Source organism: Prenolepis imparis, unplaced genomic scaffold (genome assembly GCF_030444845.1).
Source record: "Prenolepis imparis isolate NDT839.2.m4 unplaced genomic scaffold, iyPreImpa1.0 SCAF_5, whole genome shotgun sequence".
In the NCBI taxonomy this organism is placed as follows: Eukaryota; Metazoa; Arthropoda; class Insecta; order Hymenoptera; family Formicidae; genus Prenolepis; species Prenolepis imparis.
Window position 1 is genome coordinate 12,500,805 of NW_028141163.1, and position 15,394 is coordinate 12,516,198.

General features: G+C 32.7%; 2 protein-coding genes across 2 annotated transcripts in view; one reads left to right on the forward strand and one right to left on the reverse strand.

Moving 5' to 3' along the window:
- The window catches only part of LOC145936696 (uncharacterized), a 121,396-nt gene that overhangs the window by 7,509 nt on the left and 98,493 nt on the right, over positions 1-15,394 (forward strand). The gene's annotated exons all lie outside the window — the stretch shown is intronic.
- Alpha-man-ia (alpha-Mannosidase class I a) overlaps positions 343-15,394 on the reverse strand; it is a 466,863-nt gene continuing 451,811 nt past the window's right edge. Inside the window, exons 4-9 of the mRNA XM_083039156.1 lie at positions 10,261-10,440; positions 7,601-7,814; positions 5,497-5,721; positions 5,005-5,210; positions 4,457-4,651; positions 343-4,076 (exon numbers count right to left, since the gene is read on the reverse strand). Coding sequence (XP_082895282.1) covers positions 3,954-4,076; positions 4,457-4,651; positions 5,005-5,210; positions 5,497-5,721; positions 7,601-7,814; positions 10,261-10,440 — 1,143 coding nt within the window. The 3' untranslated portion in view covers positions 343-3,953. The remainder of the gene's footprint in view (positions 4,077-4,456; positions 4,652-5,004; positions 5,211-5,496; positions 5,722-7,600; positions 7,815-10,260; positions 10,441-15,394) is intronic.

A 15,394-nucleotide genomic window follows, 5' to 3' on the forward strand; every position in this document is an offset into this window, starting at 1 on the left:
AAGTGACCTTAAGTTTTCTGATTGATCATTTGTTTAATAAGGATCAGCTATATAGGCAAGCTATACATTCATTAAAGAAGAGTAATCTACTTAAAGGATTATGGGTAGCTTTATCCATAAATGATACTTGATGCAACACATTATCGTTAATCTAACAATTAACGTCAATCGACGGTAATAGAGATACAATCTTTGTTATGTACATAGTAATTGTTTTGAAAGTCGCGTAAACTATTAAATTTATAAAGTTTTTATAAATTTGCATCATCAATATTGATTCTCTCGAAATTAGAACAAACTTCTGGAGAGGAAAATGTATAATGGGAGTTGTACAATATAACGTATTATCAATATTTATTTATTTCACTGATCATGACAAAGTAATAATTACGTAAAGCTGTTAAAGTAAAACCCCGTTATCACTAGATTGTGTACTGTATTTACAAGTATAGTTCACATCCCAAAAAACTTCGTGACATTTTTTTTTCCAACGATATATATATATATATATATTTTTTTTTTGTGACGAGCTCTCGCTCATCATATAAAGACCAGTCGAGTAAAGCTAAAGTTTAGTTTTTGTTTTCTCCCTGTCTCTTTATCTCTCTTTCATAATCCCTTTCATTCATTGTCAGATAAACAAACTGTAAGCCCTGTCATTATATGCCATAAGAAAAGATTATTGTACCCAAAACCCCGTTCAGTGAAGTCCAAGTAAAATACTCTAGTTAACAATAAATTATTAAATATCTATTCACAAATGTATGTATAGGCTATCGTTATTACTGTCATCATCGTCGCCGGACACTGCTATCCTTGCCATTATTCTTGATGTTATCACTATTCTTACATATACACGGTCTAGGGTTTACTATATTTGTGTGTCAATGGGAAGTGGAAGTTTACGAGGTTTAATGGTGAATCTTCCTAATCAGATGATATTGAGAGACAGTTGCTTATTGAATATCGTAAGTGTTAGCATCCGTATATATATTTTATCGCGATAAGGAAAATTCACCGTAAAATCTCACTAATTTCTGATAACTTATTCTAATTATCAACAACGGATGCAAGATTATTTTTGTGATATAAAATGGATCTTGTGTTACAAAATGAATGTCATCTATGATATCTTATCGAATGAAACATTGTACACATTGTTTTAGCAATTATCTTGAGCGAGTTGCACCAATAGTTAACTGATCGTGATTCATTTACGAGATACGCAAAGAATCATAGTCTGCGCATAGAATATATTGTTTTATACGTAACATTTTTATGCGTACATAACATGAAAAGTCGTTTAACATTTCGGTTTTTTCGTTTCTCTCTAGATAATATAATTTTAGCTATAATGCAGTCCAAGAAGACTTAGTCAACAGCGATTAACATCGACTAACTTAGTGCAACTCTTTTCTAGATAATGTTAAATACTTGGCGAAATTGACAAGCATTATGATACAACCGCGTGAGCCTCTTGGAGGTCCGACGGTGACGTGAAATAAAAACGATAATGCGATTATTATCGACTATCACGCACTAAAATTCAATATATAGTCGCGCATTCAATCATTTCACTATCATTCGGACACATAAGAATGAATGTTTACGTGCACGCTCTTTTACGCATATATATAAATCTCAATTATAAATCTTTCTATGTATATATTGTTCTATCTCGCGCGTTTGTTGAAGATGATGTTTCGAAGTCTCTCGTCTTTGGAACCTCATCTTAACGAAAAACATAGCGTGACTGCACTATGTATTATTAAGTAACTTTCCGGTCGTTCTCATCACCGATGAGTGCGACGCTGATTGTTCGTAAACTCGATAAGAGACACCACAAGAATTAAACTTACTAAAGGAGAACGTTTTACAAAAACTAGCTCATTCGCGAGATGAATTCATAAAAAAACAAGAATCTATCTGAGACCAATATTTGAGAAACGATTATTGTTTTCATCTCCTGTTTAACTGCAATTATTACAACTGTAACTTTAATCCTGAACACTGTAAAAATGCCTGTGTTTTTGGAATATATGCTACTGCTTTTAATTGTTTCTCGATGGATATTACAGAATCCGATTTGGACGAATCAATCTTATCTTTCAGTACACAAGCGCTATACAATTATATGGTGTTTCTTCTACAATTCTATTCTATACTTCGCACACTCCTCGTATAGAATACTTTCTTGTAATCTTTATATACATGTCTACTCTCTCTCTCATTACAGACTTTGCTAGTTAATCAGTTGCGCTACATTGCTTTACAACTACAACATTCGACTGACTCACAGTAATGATCGCCATCGTTCGCTGTAAATGTACGACCGCATTCGATCTGCATTCTCTCCCGCGGGCTTCCTCTTTATGTCATTTTATTTCGATTTATTCGCCATACAAAAAGCTCGAACCGCAATCGTGAGACTGACAGTTGATTTTATGTACTTTTCTCTTTTTCTTTGTCAAAAAGGGAGATTGAGGGAGATAGAATTGGGGGATAGCAAAATTGCTGGATAGTCAAAATCTTTTTGAAGGACGTCGATAAAAATCGGGAAAAGAGGTGTGTGTGTGAAACGTTAGCGTTATAAAATGTTACGTAGGATATTTTAAAAAATGATACTTTGACGATTTTTTTGGCTAAATGTGTTTATCGCTATTTTTCTTTTTTTTCTCTTCCCTTCCAATTTTTTTGATTGATTGACAGTTTTATTTTCGAATTTTTAGCGTTACAAGTTTATTGATATTTGGTATCGTCAATATGAAACTTGCGTCCTTACTTAATCTTACAATGTATAAAAGCAATTCACATAGTTTCAAATAACAATCACAATTGACAATTCACTGAATTGCATATATGTACGCAATGAAACTTGTCAAAGATTTGACTTTTGAAAAAACATTGACAGAGATATTTGCAATGTACATATTGAAAAGACGTTTTCAATAATTTGGTTTATTGATTTAATATAAATGTAGTTTTTTTTTCTAATTGTAAGATATACATATGATAAAATTTGCAGTCTTAATAACGTTCCTTCACTTCTAATAGAATATTTTTTTAAAAACAATTAACGCAAAAGAAAGAAACGCGGCTAAATTACTGTCTCTCCTGCCATAATCTTTACAGAAGATTAAAAATGTTACAGACGTACAGTTACAACATTTCGAATATATATTTAAGTGTTGGTAGAGACCGCTTTACGTTGCGGTAGAAAAAGGAAATTTACGAGCATTCATACTCTCGCAACATTTTCTCCTATTTAATAGCTTTTTTGTTCGTTTTCTCATTCTCACTTTCTTTATTTTCGCTATTTACAAACGTGTGACTTAAATAACGTTCGTTAACATTTCTATTCTGCTCTTTTCACTCTCATTTTGCTCGCGTTTTCTCTCTCTCTCTCTCTCTCTCTCTCTCTCTCTCTCTCTCTCTCTCTCTCTCTCTCTCTCACGCACTCACTTTCTCTCGTTTTACCTAAAATAATTTTGTTAATTTAAAATATGTGTATATGTGTGCATCGCTCGTTAATCGAAGGACAGACTAATTCGCCTTCATATTCATTTTGCGATTCAATTGTGTTACGTAATCAAAATCAGATATTTATGTTATAGGAGTAGGACATATATGGAAAATAAAAAATATATAAATAATTATTTTAAATTTTGTAATTAAATTTATCAAGTAAACAGGTTTTTGAAATAACACAAATAAAGAAAAAAAAAATAAATATCGATGCAGTAGTATTGTTTTGTCGCGATAGATAAGATTTTCTCTCACAATCTACATAATATTATATACAACAAAGGCGAGAAAGTCGCTTCGTGATATAAAGTAAATATTTTCGGTCGTTATGTCATTCTGATACACTGTATCGTCGTATTATGTGTCGGTTCCATCACTGATGAACGAAAATTATCAGTATCGTTCAAACTATCGTGAACTTGTTCGGTTTATAAAGCAGGGGCTGGACGATATAGGGGACTGCCCTTGATGGGAAGCACATGAGCCTCGGAGTTGAATACCCAGTCATCCAGGCTTATGAGATCATCGTCGCTAAATAGTAAATAGAGATACTGGAAAAAGAAAGGGTTTATTTAAAATTAGGTAATTTTTTAAAATAATGTAGCATTTGGATTATCGTTATTAAAACAGCAGCGAAAACATAAAGGCGCGATAGACAAAAAATAAAAGAGTATGAAAAACTTTATTAACTAAAACTATATACTATCCGTTTGAAATTTCTTACAGTTATATAATAGAATTATATTATTTAGAATTCCAAACGAATACATGCATAGAAAAGTGATGCCAAGTGATTCAACTATTATAAATGTAAATTTGTGAAATACCGCGTTTTGAAACACCGGCGAGGTGTAAGTAATATTTAAGTCAGTCTTTAGGAGAAATAGCGTATAAACCGAATCATCGAAACAATGCTTCCTTTCTTCCTTACCTTTAATGTCTCAGCGAAGAAATAACTTTGTTGGACATCGTCTTTCGCCGAGTCAACCAGGTAAACATTGTTAAGTCCTGTGAATCCTCCGGGGACTCGGCAATGTTTTTCCAGTGCTTGAACTGCCTCCCAACCCCATTCGCGATATTTCGGATCTTTTGTTAGTCGCCACATCACGAAATACGATTCGAAGGTCTGCGGAAGAATATATCGTTTTATCGTCTAAATTTTAGTTTTTTAAAATATAAAATCAGGAGAAGAAACTAGTTATTTTTTTAAACACATTTTTGTTTTATAAATTTGTACATAATTAATTAATAAATAATTAAATTAACAAATTTAAGGAATTTGCGAACGAATATAAAGTTAATCCTATATATGTTAGAGTAAGATATTTCTTTCGTGATTAAAAGTGGTTTTCTGTTGTGAAAGGATTTCTTTAGTGCGAATAAGAATGATTTTTTCTAAGAATAATACTGTGATTACGATGCTTTATCTCAATTCGCGCTAGTTTTATCCTGGAATAAGAGAAAGAACAGGCAAATTACCTCTGGTCGCAGAATGTAATATTTCTCGCCGTTCTTCAGGCTTCTGGCCTCGTTGCCTTCGATAAAGTGGAAAGCTTCCGGACCGAGTTTTGTAGCACTTCTGTCATAAGACTCGTGACACGTGTTGGTCAGACCAGCCGCGATATTCATATATTTACCAGACGATTCGTTTTCCAGAGTTTTCGCACCCAGAGCAAACATACCGCCTACAAAGTGTATCATTATCGTTTCTGATAAATTGATTTTTTTCATTTTTTAGGGATGATATATCAATAAATTGGAATTCTTGTGATAAAGTTGAACAAATAATTTTTATTATCAATCTTTTTATTGTCATCGACTATTATCCTGTTAAGATTTGGATAATAATCGATTAATATATGAAAACATAATATATTTGGGGAGCAAATGCACTTGTTTATATTATATTCAAGCTCGATGATTATGATGTAAAAATGGAAATAATAATTGCATTAATTAAGTACAACTTACCGGCAAAGCAAGCCAAATGACCCATTTTGTGCTCCAATCTGTCATATTTTAAATCCGATACGTATACGAGTTTGCCAGGGGACGTTTTGATCATATGCTCGGTTATGGCTGCAATAGCCTCATCGTACATTTCGCGTGCCTCGACATCCTCTTTGCCCGACTGAATCCAGGCCTTTAGTAAATACTCATAGAAACTGTCGCCGAGCCCACCGAGCGACATATGATCTGCAATTTCCACGAAAATATTTCATAAGTAAATTCCGTATTACGAATTCCAAGAGGGCTCGCAACACATTTCTCTGAAAAATCTTCGAGCCAAAGATCCGTTTCTTTTTTCTTTCATTAATTCTTCAATAATATTCAACTTTTGAAATTTTTTCTTAATGAAAATCAAGTCACAATAGCTTTTGTATTATAAGAAATTAAGAATAAAGAACTTTCTTTTTAAAAAAGAAATAATAAAATAGTAATATTAATGTTTTATTCGCAAAAATCTTTAGTGCATCGTCAATTATTTTTGTTTTTCCTTTTATATCAAAGCGAAATTAGAGACTTACGGATGACTCGTTTGTCAGATAGCTTTAACTTGATTGCTTTAAAAGAGATACCGCTTTAAAATGGACAATAACGGTAATCGCTATGAGATAAAGGAATGTTGGGCGAATCTCTTTGGAAAGGAGAGGTTTGTTATCCATACTACTTCGGCTATGTCTGAGGACGCAGAAACAAAGGGCAGACCTTGATTTCTGCCGAGCTAATTCTTAGGTGCCTTGGGCTAATTAAGAACACGGTTTCCACTTTATGTTAAGGCTTGTGCGATGAAAGGAAGTACGGCTTAGCTTTGACGAATCTCTTTCATCGTTATTTCTTCGAGAATTGAAAATGTTAGGATGCGCGAGGATGTATAAGAGTCAGTCGACCAACGCAAGATTAAGCTTTTGTTAAACGGATATCTCAATTATGATTTGACGAACTATGTTTTGAATATTAATTTTATTCACGAAAAGGCAACAATGCTACATCGTCTTATAAAAATAAGATACGGCTAATAATAGATGTCGCGAGATTGTGATTAAAAAAAAATAAATAATTAAACGCACAAAATTAAATAAATCATTCATTTTCGTCGCGATACTATAAATTACGTATGGTACGATATGATAGTAAATTTTATCGGTGAAGCTGCAATAAAAACGTAATAATTAAATCAATAAATTATTCGTTGCATTAATTATTTGAAATTTGTTTAATCCACTATATATATTTTTTGTTCCTCAAAGCCACTAAATTTGTCAGTTCATTCAAAGTTCTTTTTTTTCTCATTGTACGAATGTCCACCAGAGCGGAACCGTGAAAAACGTGGGAAGGATGTGCGATGGGGCTAGATACCGAACGGTTTGGATGATATATATCCTCGAGGATCTCGTCATACGTGCAATGAGAGAGTATGCAAGCGCGGGGGATTTAGAACCTGAGGCAGAGAATGATAAATGCGATATTTAAGATCGGCTATATGGCGATGACGGTGCCGCGGCGGGGTATCTTTTCGCGACGTGACATGGCCCGATGCTATGAGATACGAAAAAAAAAGAAAAAGAGCAAACTAAAAGTGTGCGAATTCTCTATCTTCTCCTTGCGACTATACGAAACTATTTTCTCGCGATGTACATATATACATATAATTGATAGCTGTCAGATTAAAAAACCTATTTCGCACAAGATGTACTGCTCTACGCGTGCCTAAAGATTTATTAAATAAGAAATAATAGTAATAAGTCATCGGGTATATTTATATCCGTCCAGCATTGTTCGGTTAAAGACGGAAATTCGGTATTTCTTTATTATTTTTTTTTACGAATATAAATGTAAGTACGAACGCGAGTTACTGATCTATTAGACATTTCCCGATAAGTAAAGAATTATGCCGAGGACAATAAATCTCTATAAGCAATTAGATCTTTATGATATACTATTAATGTTTTTCAAATACTCTCCTTTCCATCGAAATGATTTGCTAAGCAAATTATGTTCGCGCCTGTATTATATGTGTTGCAAATATTAATCGAAATGTATGGGATTAACATAGATTATGATTTCCACTTACGTTGACCCCACTTTCCTGTTCTCGGATGAATATAGTTCGGATATAGACCCTTTGGTTTCTCCAGGCTCTTCAGGACCTTTCTCACGTTTTCGACTTTGCTTTTGAACACCGGATTATTCGTTATATCACTCAAGTAAGTGAACTCAAGATGCATCGTTCCGATTTCGGATAAAATACTGCAGCCACTGCTCGCCCAGCCGTAATTCTTGCTCGCCTGAAAAATAAGCGCAACTATCTAGTTTGATAGCACTTGATACAATATTTAAAGTAACATAAAGAAGAATAGATCAGATATAAATATATTAACTCTTAGATATGAAGTATAATACAATAAAACGTAAGTTTTGTTATAAGTGATAGAAAAAAGGATAAAGTTAAAATGGATAAAAAAATTGATTCGTGCCAGTTCTGTTTTGCATATTAAGATCTGGTTAATTCTATAAATCTAATATATTAAAGAATGAAATGATTATGACACACACATAATATACACACAATTATGCAGCGAATTTATGGGAAAAGCAAATAAATTTATAATTTTATCGCGTAAGACAGAGCATTGCGATTTTGACATGGCGCGTGTATGGTTTTTTTTATTAAAGAAAGAAGCGAATAAAATTTTTTTATCGCGTAGCATTATTAAGTATATTTTATTAAATATATTTGTTATTTTGTTTCATTTTTTAGTCTTTTTTTGAGAACTCGATACAATCGATTACATATTCATATTTCTATGCTTTGCATGACATAATAATAATGAAATTTTTACAATTCTATATTTCTTATTTATTTGTGCGTTTATATAAATAAAGAGATGAAAGGAGATATAATAATAGACACATATGTACAAATAACATATTTCGTTTAAAAATAAGCTGTTGCATATATTATCTTCTTCAGATATAAGAAAAGAATGTGCGCTTCATTCGAATGAAACAGTCATTCTGATCAGAACATGGAAATTTTTAAGCCGATAAACAACTTCTACCGTTTCGTATCTTTCCTTTTATGCCGTTCAAAATTAATACAAAATTATGACGTCCAGAAATGAACACGCTAAAAGCTGCCAATTAGTCGCATTCATTAAGAACACTAATAGAAATTACGAGGTTATCAAGCGAGGGTCAATCGGAACACGTGTTGCACCGTAATTAAATTCTCTCTCATTTCTCGTTTTCTCACGCTATGCCATATCTTGTTCAGTGCCAATTTCTTCGACAAGATTGTATGCTAAATTCGATGTTTATTGATTGGCTTTGTTACGCTTTTATAATTATACGTATAGTTATTATAGAGATCATTTAGCTCCCTACCTAATTTGAAATAATTTGTGTAAGCATTATAATTTTTTTGCGTTTTAATTATAGATATATTTTTTGAAGTCGTTACTCGTGTCTATCGCGATGTCAATGAACATTTTTTTATTTTATCTCATTTTTTTAGTAACGATAAATAGCAAATAGAAATAGCAAAAGAGATTAGAAATGAATGATTTAATATTTTGCAACATTCTTTATGTGATTACAGTTGTATCGCATAATAATTATTCATTTTGTTGTTGTATAGATTTTAAAGTAACGCGTTATCAATGATATTAAACATAAGATTGGTGATAAAATTGGTTGTAATTTAAGTTGCTTATATTGAACATAATCAAGATTTTTTTTTCATTATAATTATTCGGTCTCTTTTACTTGGAGAAACTTTGTCTTTATTTAACTCGATAATTCCTTGACGTTATTTCATCAAATGATCGAATAAAAGAAAGAAAGGGAAAGTTATTACTTCGTATCTATTGATACGAATATAGATATATTGTAAGGAAAAAAAATCAAAGACTTATCTTCTTTCTGCGGCCTCATTATCCATCCAATTAAGAATTTGCATATTAATCGCGCGCTGCTATTTCGACAGACGTGACTTGATGGAATCGTTTCAATTAAAGTGCAACATCGTTGCCGTTATGATGCCTGACAAGAGGCATGCAAAAACGGAAATACACCACGCCCTGGGGTAATCCTTTCTTAAATTATAATCGTGGAAGAGCAAGAGACCGCGATAATTGTACTTTACGATTATACCGCATGTTTCATAAGCTAACAGATCATTCGCATGATGAGAATTATAGCGAGAAAAATTACGAAAATAGATGAAATAACATATGTGATGTAAATCATTAATTAACTTTTTCTTACTTTAAATCAATATTTTTTTGTTTTTATTTAAATTACTGTGTATAATGGTTTAAAAATTACGATATTTATATATGTAACTAGTTGATAGCTTTTATATAAATGAATCGAGAATTTTATTTTAGTGGAAATTTGTTGACTATTTGTTGTCATAATTTTTAACTTTTAATATTAAAAAACTTGATGAATAAAAACAATTTCACGGATAACTTCTCCTTTCGGTTTGTCTTTGAGTCTATCAATTTTAATGATATAAAATACATATATATTGGTAGTTTTAATTTTATATAAATTTTCGATATTAAAATACATCCGTGTTATATCTTTTGTTTTATACTTCAGTACAGCAAATGAGTAAGTTCTTATTTTTCTGAAACGAAGTTAATATCAAGGTACATATATCGAACTCGTCTCTTGGCATGTTGACGTGAGTACTGGCGAATTATGGTAACGAAAAGCCGCGCTTACCCCAGTATGAAGGTTGATGAGGGAATGAGGAATTCCGGTTTCCGTCTGGAAGGCAGGCAGCATCCGTTCGCCAAGCTGCGCCGCCTTATCCCGGAACATTACATCCCCCGTGAGAGCGTAACAAGCGAGCAGACTTCCCATGAAACGAATATTGGTTTCAAACAGCGATATTTCGGAGTTCTGAAACAATGCAAAACGGGCAAAATGTTCGAATTAATAACATGCTGATCGTTTAATCGTGGATGGAAAAAATTTAACTTATTACACGTCGCGCGCGCGCACGCACGCGCACACACACACACACACACACACACACACACACACACACACACACACACACACACACACACATACATCCGTATCATCTTTTCGTATACAATATGCTATCTTCAAATTTGATGGCTTTTAATAATTACGAATTCGTAGAAAAAAGAAATGAAATGAGCAAGATACTCGGAGAATGTAATTTTAGGGTCATATAAAAAAATACGTTCTTCTTCCGCAAAAGCACAATTAGATATACTCGGGCATGTGGATTTCATGAACGCGTTCTATAATTTTACAAAAACGACACCCACGTATTTTATATGCAAATCCAGTATAACGCCAGGATAACTCAGTTAAAGATAGAGCAATCATCCTATCTCTCAATGCATCCTGTAGTTAAAGCATCTCATCGTCATTGAAAATTAGACATCCGTATAATTTCCGCTATATTCTCGGCTGTGTTCTTCGCTTATTAGTTAGATGAAAGACTTGGCATTTCTGGACTAAAACTTGGCGTTCCAAAATACTTGTAGGGATTGCGTGGAAAAACTATAGATCAAATATGCGAGTGTAATCAAAGAATTAACTTCAAAATTGAGTTCATAAATTTGGACATTAGCAGTCAAAGTCGATCGAAATGAACGAATCGAAATAAACGTACCTAGATATAAGAATGTCTGAATATGTATATAGTATATATATACGAATATGTATAATATATATGAATATAAGAATGATAATTAAATTTTCGAAGATGAATATTCTCGTTATGTTGCATATAAACTTGTATTCAATTTATATTATATGATTTACATCGTTTTAATGTTCAATTTGAAATTACATGCGGTATGTATTGTTACGCCAAAATAATAAAATTAATTCCTCGCATGAGATAATAGTTGCATATTCGTTAAACATTTAATAGTTGTTCTATAATTAGGAGAATTTGAAAATACTCAGGCGCAAAATCGTAGAGATAATGACGTGTGGCACATGAAAGCGGGTAAATTGGCGTTGTTCTCATGTTTGCGAGGTATTGTGCCGCTAATTGACATTTATGATGCACGGTGCGATAGGAAGTACCGTGGGAAGTTCGTAAGCGATACATTTACGCGTCAATTATACTCCGCGACTAAATATTACTTGTCAATTTCAAATTACATTTTAGATAGGTTTTCTATTAAACTTGCAATTTGTTTTTTATTTCATACTTATATATTATTAACCAGATTAACATTTTATTCGATTTGCAAGTTATTATTTTCGATAGAAATAACTGTGATATTTGAAGATAATTATACGAATATTATATATACAAAATTGATAGATCTGCATAGAAATAGAATAATATATATAAATGAGTAATTTACAGTTAAACATTTGTCGAAGATCATTTTTAATATCTTTATAATGTAAAGATATTTTAAAGACAGTCTAAATTTTAATCGTTTCATAAGTATGTTATCGATTTACTGCAATATTATCCTTAGAAAACTGGTAATATTGCATTTTTTAATTAAAATGGTAGTAATTTGCATTAATAGAAAACACGCGGTGAATATCGATTGTTTTATATCGAATATTTTAAAAAGGTGATTTATTAATGAAATTTATTTAATAGAAAATTAATTAATAATGTAAACACTAGTTGTGTTAGAGGAGAATGGTTCGTTAAATTTCATTGTGCATGCTCACATATACACATACGCAACAGAAATATCTCACTTTTTTTTACATAAGAAAAAAAAGAACTTGTATATGGTTCATAAATTAACGGGCTGATCTTTGGTTTATGAGGTCGTTAGCTTCAAAGGATGTTACTGGCTATTGCGTGTTATGTTGTACCATCCTTTCCGGTTCATCAGGCGTGGTTGATTGACTTGCTTACCTAGCACTTGATGACGCTGCATTCTTATTAAGGCTGCCCTTCGTTAAGGAGCAGGTGCTGGATAATCGTATATCCAGAGTCCGCTTTCGACGATGAAATTTTAAAGTGTAAAATTAGATAATTTTTGCAAGCATTTTTCATAAATATTGCGCAAAAGACATAAATGACGGAAATTAAGATACCGATATGAGATATCTATTTAATTAATACGTTCAAGTATATAAGAAACGATGTGAATCGCCATGTAGATCTAAACGAATTACTGCTATCTACACGAATATCACGATTTCTTCTTTTTTCTCCTCTTTTTTCTTGCTTATCCTTCCTATCTTTTTCGTTTTCTTTTTTTCCTACTGTCTTTTCTTTTTTGTTTGCGGCAACATCTTAAGCTCTTAATATAATTATTAATAATGATAATAAATTTTAAATTTTAATTAAAATGTTATATGTTTCATGTGATTGCATTGATATTCGCAATCGCGTGTACATGCGATATAATCCAGTTGTACCTCTCTTGATCGGATTCGTGTAGATGCTGTAGTACACGAATCCGATGAACTGTCGGTGTTTTACACGCGAATCTTTGATTACCTACACTGTTACCGCTTCAATTCAGATGTTCGAAACATTGCGTGTCGAATAATCCTAAAATTCCGCCGGCAATTAGTGTTGGACAAGCACCACTGCACTTCTCTTTCTCTCTCTCTCCCATCCGTTGATTTTTTGTTAGAATACGATAATAAATTCGTAAAAGTTTATATTTTTAGAATACATGTTTTGTAATTTAAAATTCAGGAAATTACTATAAAGATTTTATGTTTACAAAAATCCAGGATTTATTGGAATGTAAGCATTTGGCCAATTACTTTTTAAAATTGAAATCTTAAAAATATATTATCCCTAATGGCTGGAGAATTTAAGAAAACTCGCGATAGAAAAAATAATAGATTTTTCTTCGCATTTATCTCATCTAATCTAATATCCAATTTATGGCGCTACATTCAATTTAATATTATAGAAATATTCTATTTGTTATACTAGTTACTAGAGAACAGAGGAAATTGCGTTGGTCAGTTGTAAATTTGCGAAAAAGAGCGCTTTGCGCGTCGCAGGCCTGTTATTTCGCGGCTCTTCGATCCTCTCCGATCATCATCTCGCTGATTCCGGAGGTGGAGTCGTCGGTTGAAATAAAGTCGGACAAGAAGCCGGACTTTCTGCTAGACGTCACGCTATTTTCCACTAGCTCAGCGGCACGTCGGGGATCCCGGGGATCCCCCTCTTATAATCTCACTTACACCTAGCTACCTTTCAGATTTGTTGTCAGTCCTGTTGTACGAGATCTCCCTATCATTCTGTGTATCTCTTTGCGTACCACGGCCGATAGGCTATGGGTACTCCGGTGTGAAATGTAATCAGGGCCTCGTAAATCGCTGCTCGTTTATCTTCCTACGTCAAGAAGACAATCATCGGTTCGGCACACGATAAAATCGCAATGCACACGATAATTTCCTGATATCGTATCGATTTCTACGAAATGTTCAGTGTTTCTCAATTATTGCATTCTAGGCATTCGACGAAAAGGCTGTTAGCCGATATACTCGACTCGGAGAGCAAAGAAGTTACGATTATATCCTCTTTTCCGAGTATGGTTCTCGTGAACGAAAATGGGTCGAGGCAAACCGAGCGAAAAAGCATGGTGAGAAGCGAAGTCAATTGTACGAAGAGGGTTGTTTAAATAATAGAGTCACGGTTGGATAGACGGGTGGATCAGGTGTCGATGTGATCTGAAATCGTTGCGCACGAAAATTGAAATCAGAGACATTTCAGGAATAGCGAAACTCTCTTACGCTTTGCGTCTATGACAATATTATATTCTTCTAATAGTTATAATTTTATGGCTTTTGTGTGGATTGCAAAGTTATCTCGTTATCTCTTATGTCGAGTAAAGTACTAAAGGTTTCTAAAAAATTGCACGTGAAAAAAATCGATGTAATAAAATCACAATACTCTAAACGATTATCAAAATTAATCAAGAATTTAATTCACAGAAAAACACGATTAAATATCGCGCGATTAAATAACGATTTATGAAGTATGTTTGTCGATTTCTTTGACGTTGTTATTAAGATAGCACGAAAAAGACAGATATGTGAAAAAGTATCGAATGTTGCAATATTTATCATGAAATCTTCGATATAGAAAAGATATAAGTTTATAAAATAAAATAATATTTTTTTACTTTTTCGCGTAATATTGACTAAATGAGCTTATATAAAAAATGCGAAATTTGTATAATGATTCGAAAATACTGTCGAATGTGCAATTAAGAAGAAAAGTGAGAAAATAAAGTCAACAGTAGTTAAGCTGGCTGCGACAGTTTCGTTTTGCAACTCTATTCTGTCTGTACTGCTACACTGAAACGAGCCACATAAGTTCAGTAACATAAGGTCTCGTAAATGTAACACGACCTTAAGCATGGGTCACTGTTTGGCCTTGCAATCGCATCACTCCCAAAAGTTATGCGACTTTAGGATGAAATTACATGCAGACTGGGATGCACGTTAACGTATAACAAAGGGAGCAAAGAGATCTTCAGACATTTTCTAAAGCGCGATAATTTCTGCTCATTAATCATCCTTCTCTTGCTTTTCTATTCCTTTATTTTGTCATATATTTCTTTTTATTAGATTTGCTTCATTAAATTTTTTTCACTCCATTAAATAGCGATGATATTTCTCTTGAAATCGAGTTGGATATTTTAGAATGTCAAATTAAAACCAAGTAGTCTATTATCTATTTTATAAACAGGATAGAGAGAAAGAGAGAAAATTCTAAAAGCAATTACTTATTTAAAAATCCTAGCTATTATATTTTAATCTATTTTACAAAATTTCAAGTATACTAATGTTTTATCCGTGCTAATATGTGAAATTCTCGTAATTTCATGAAATTTTTCAGAAGAGGAATGTGCGTGCAAGA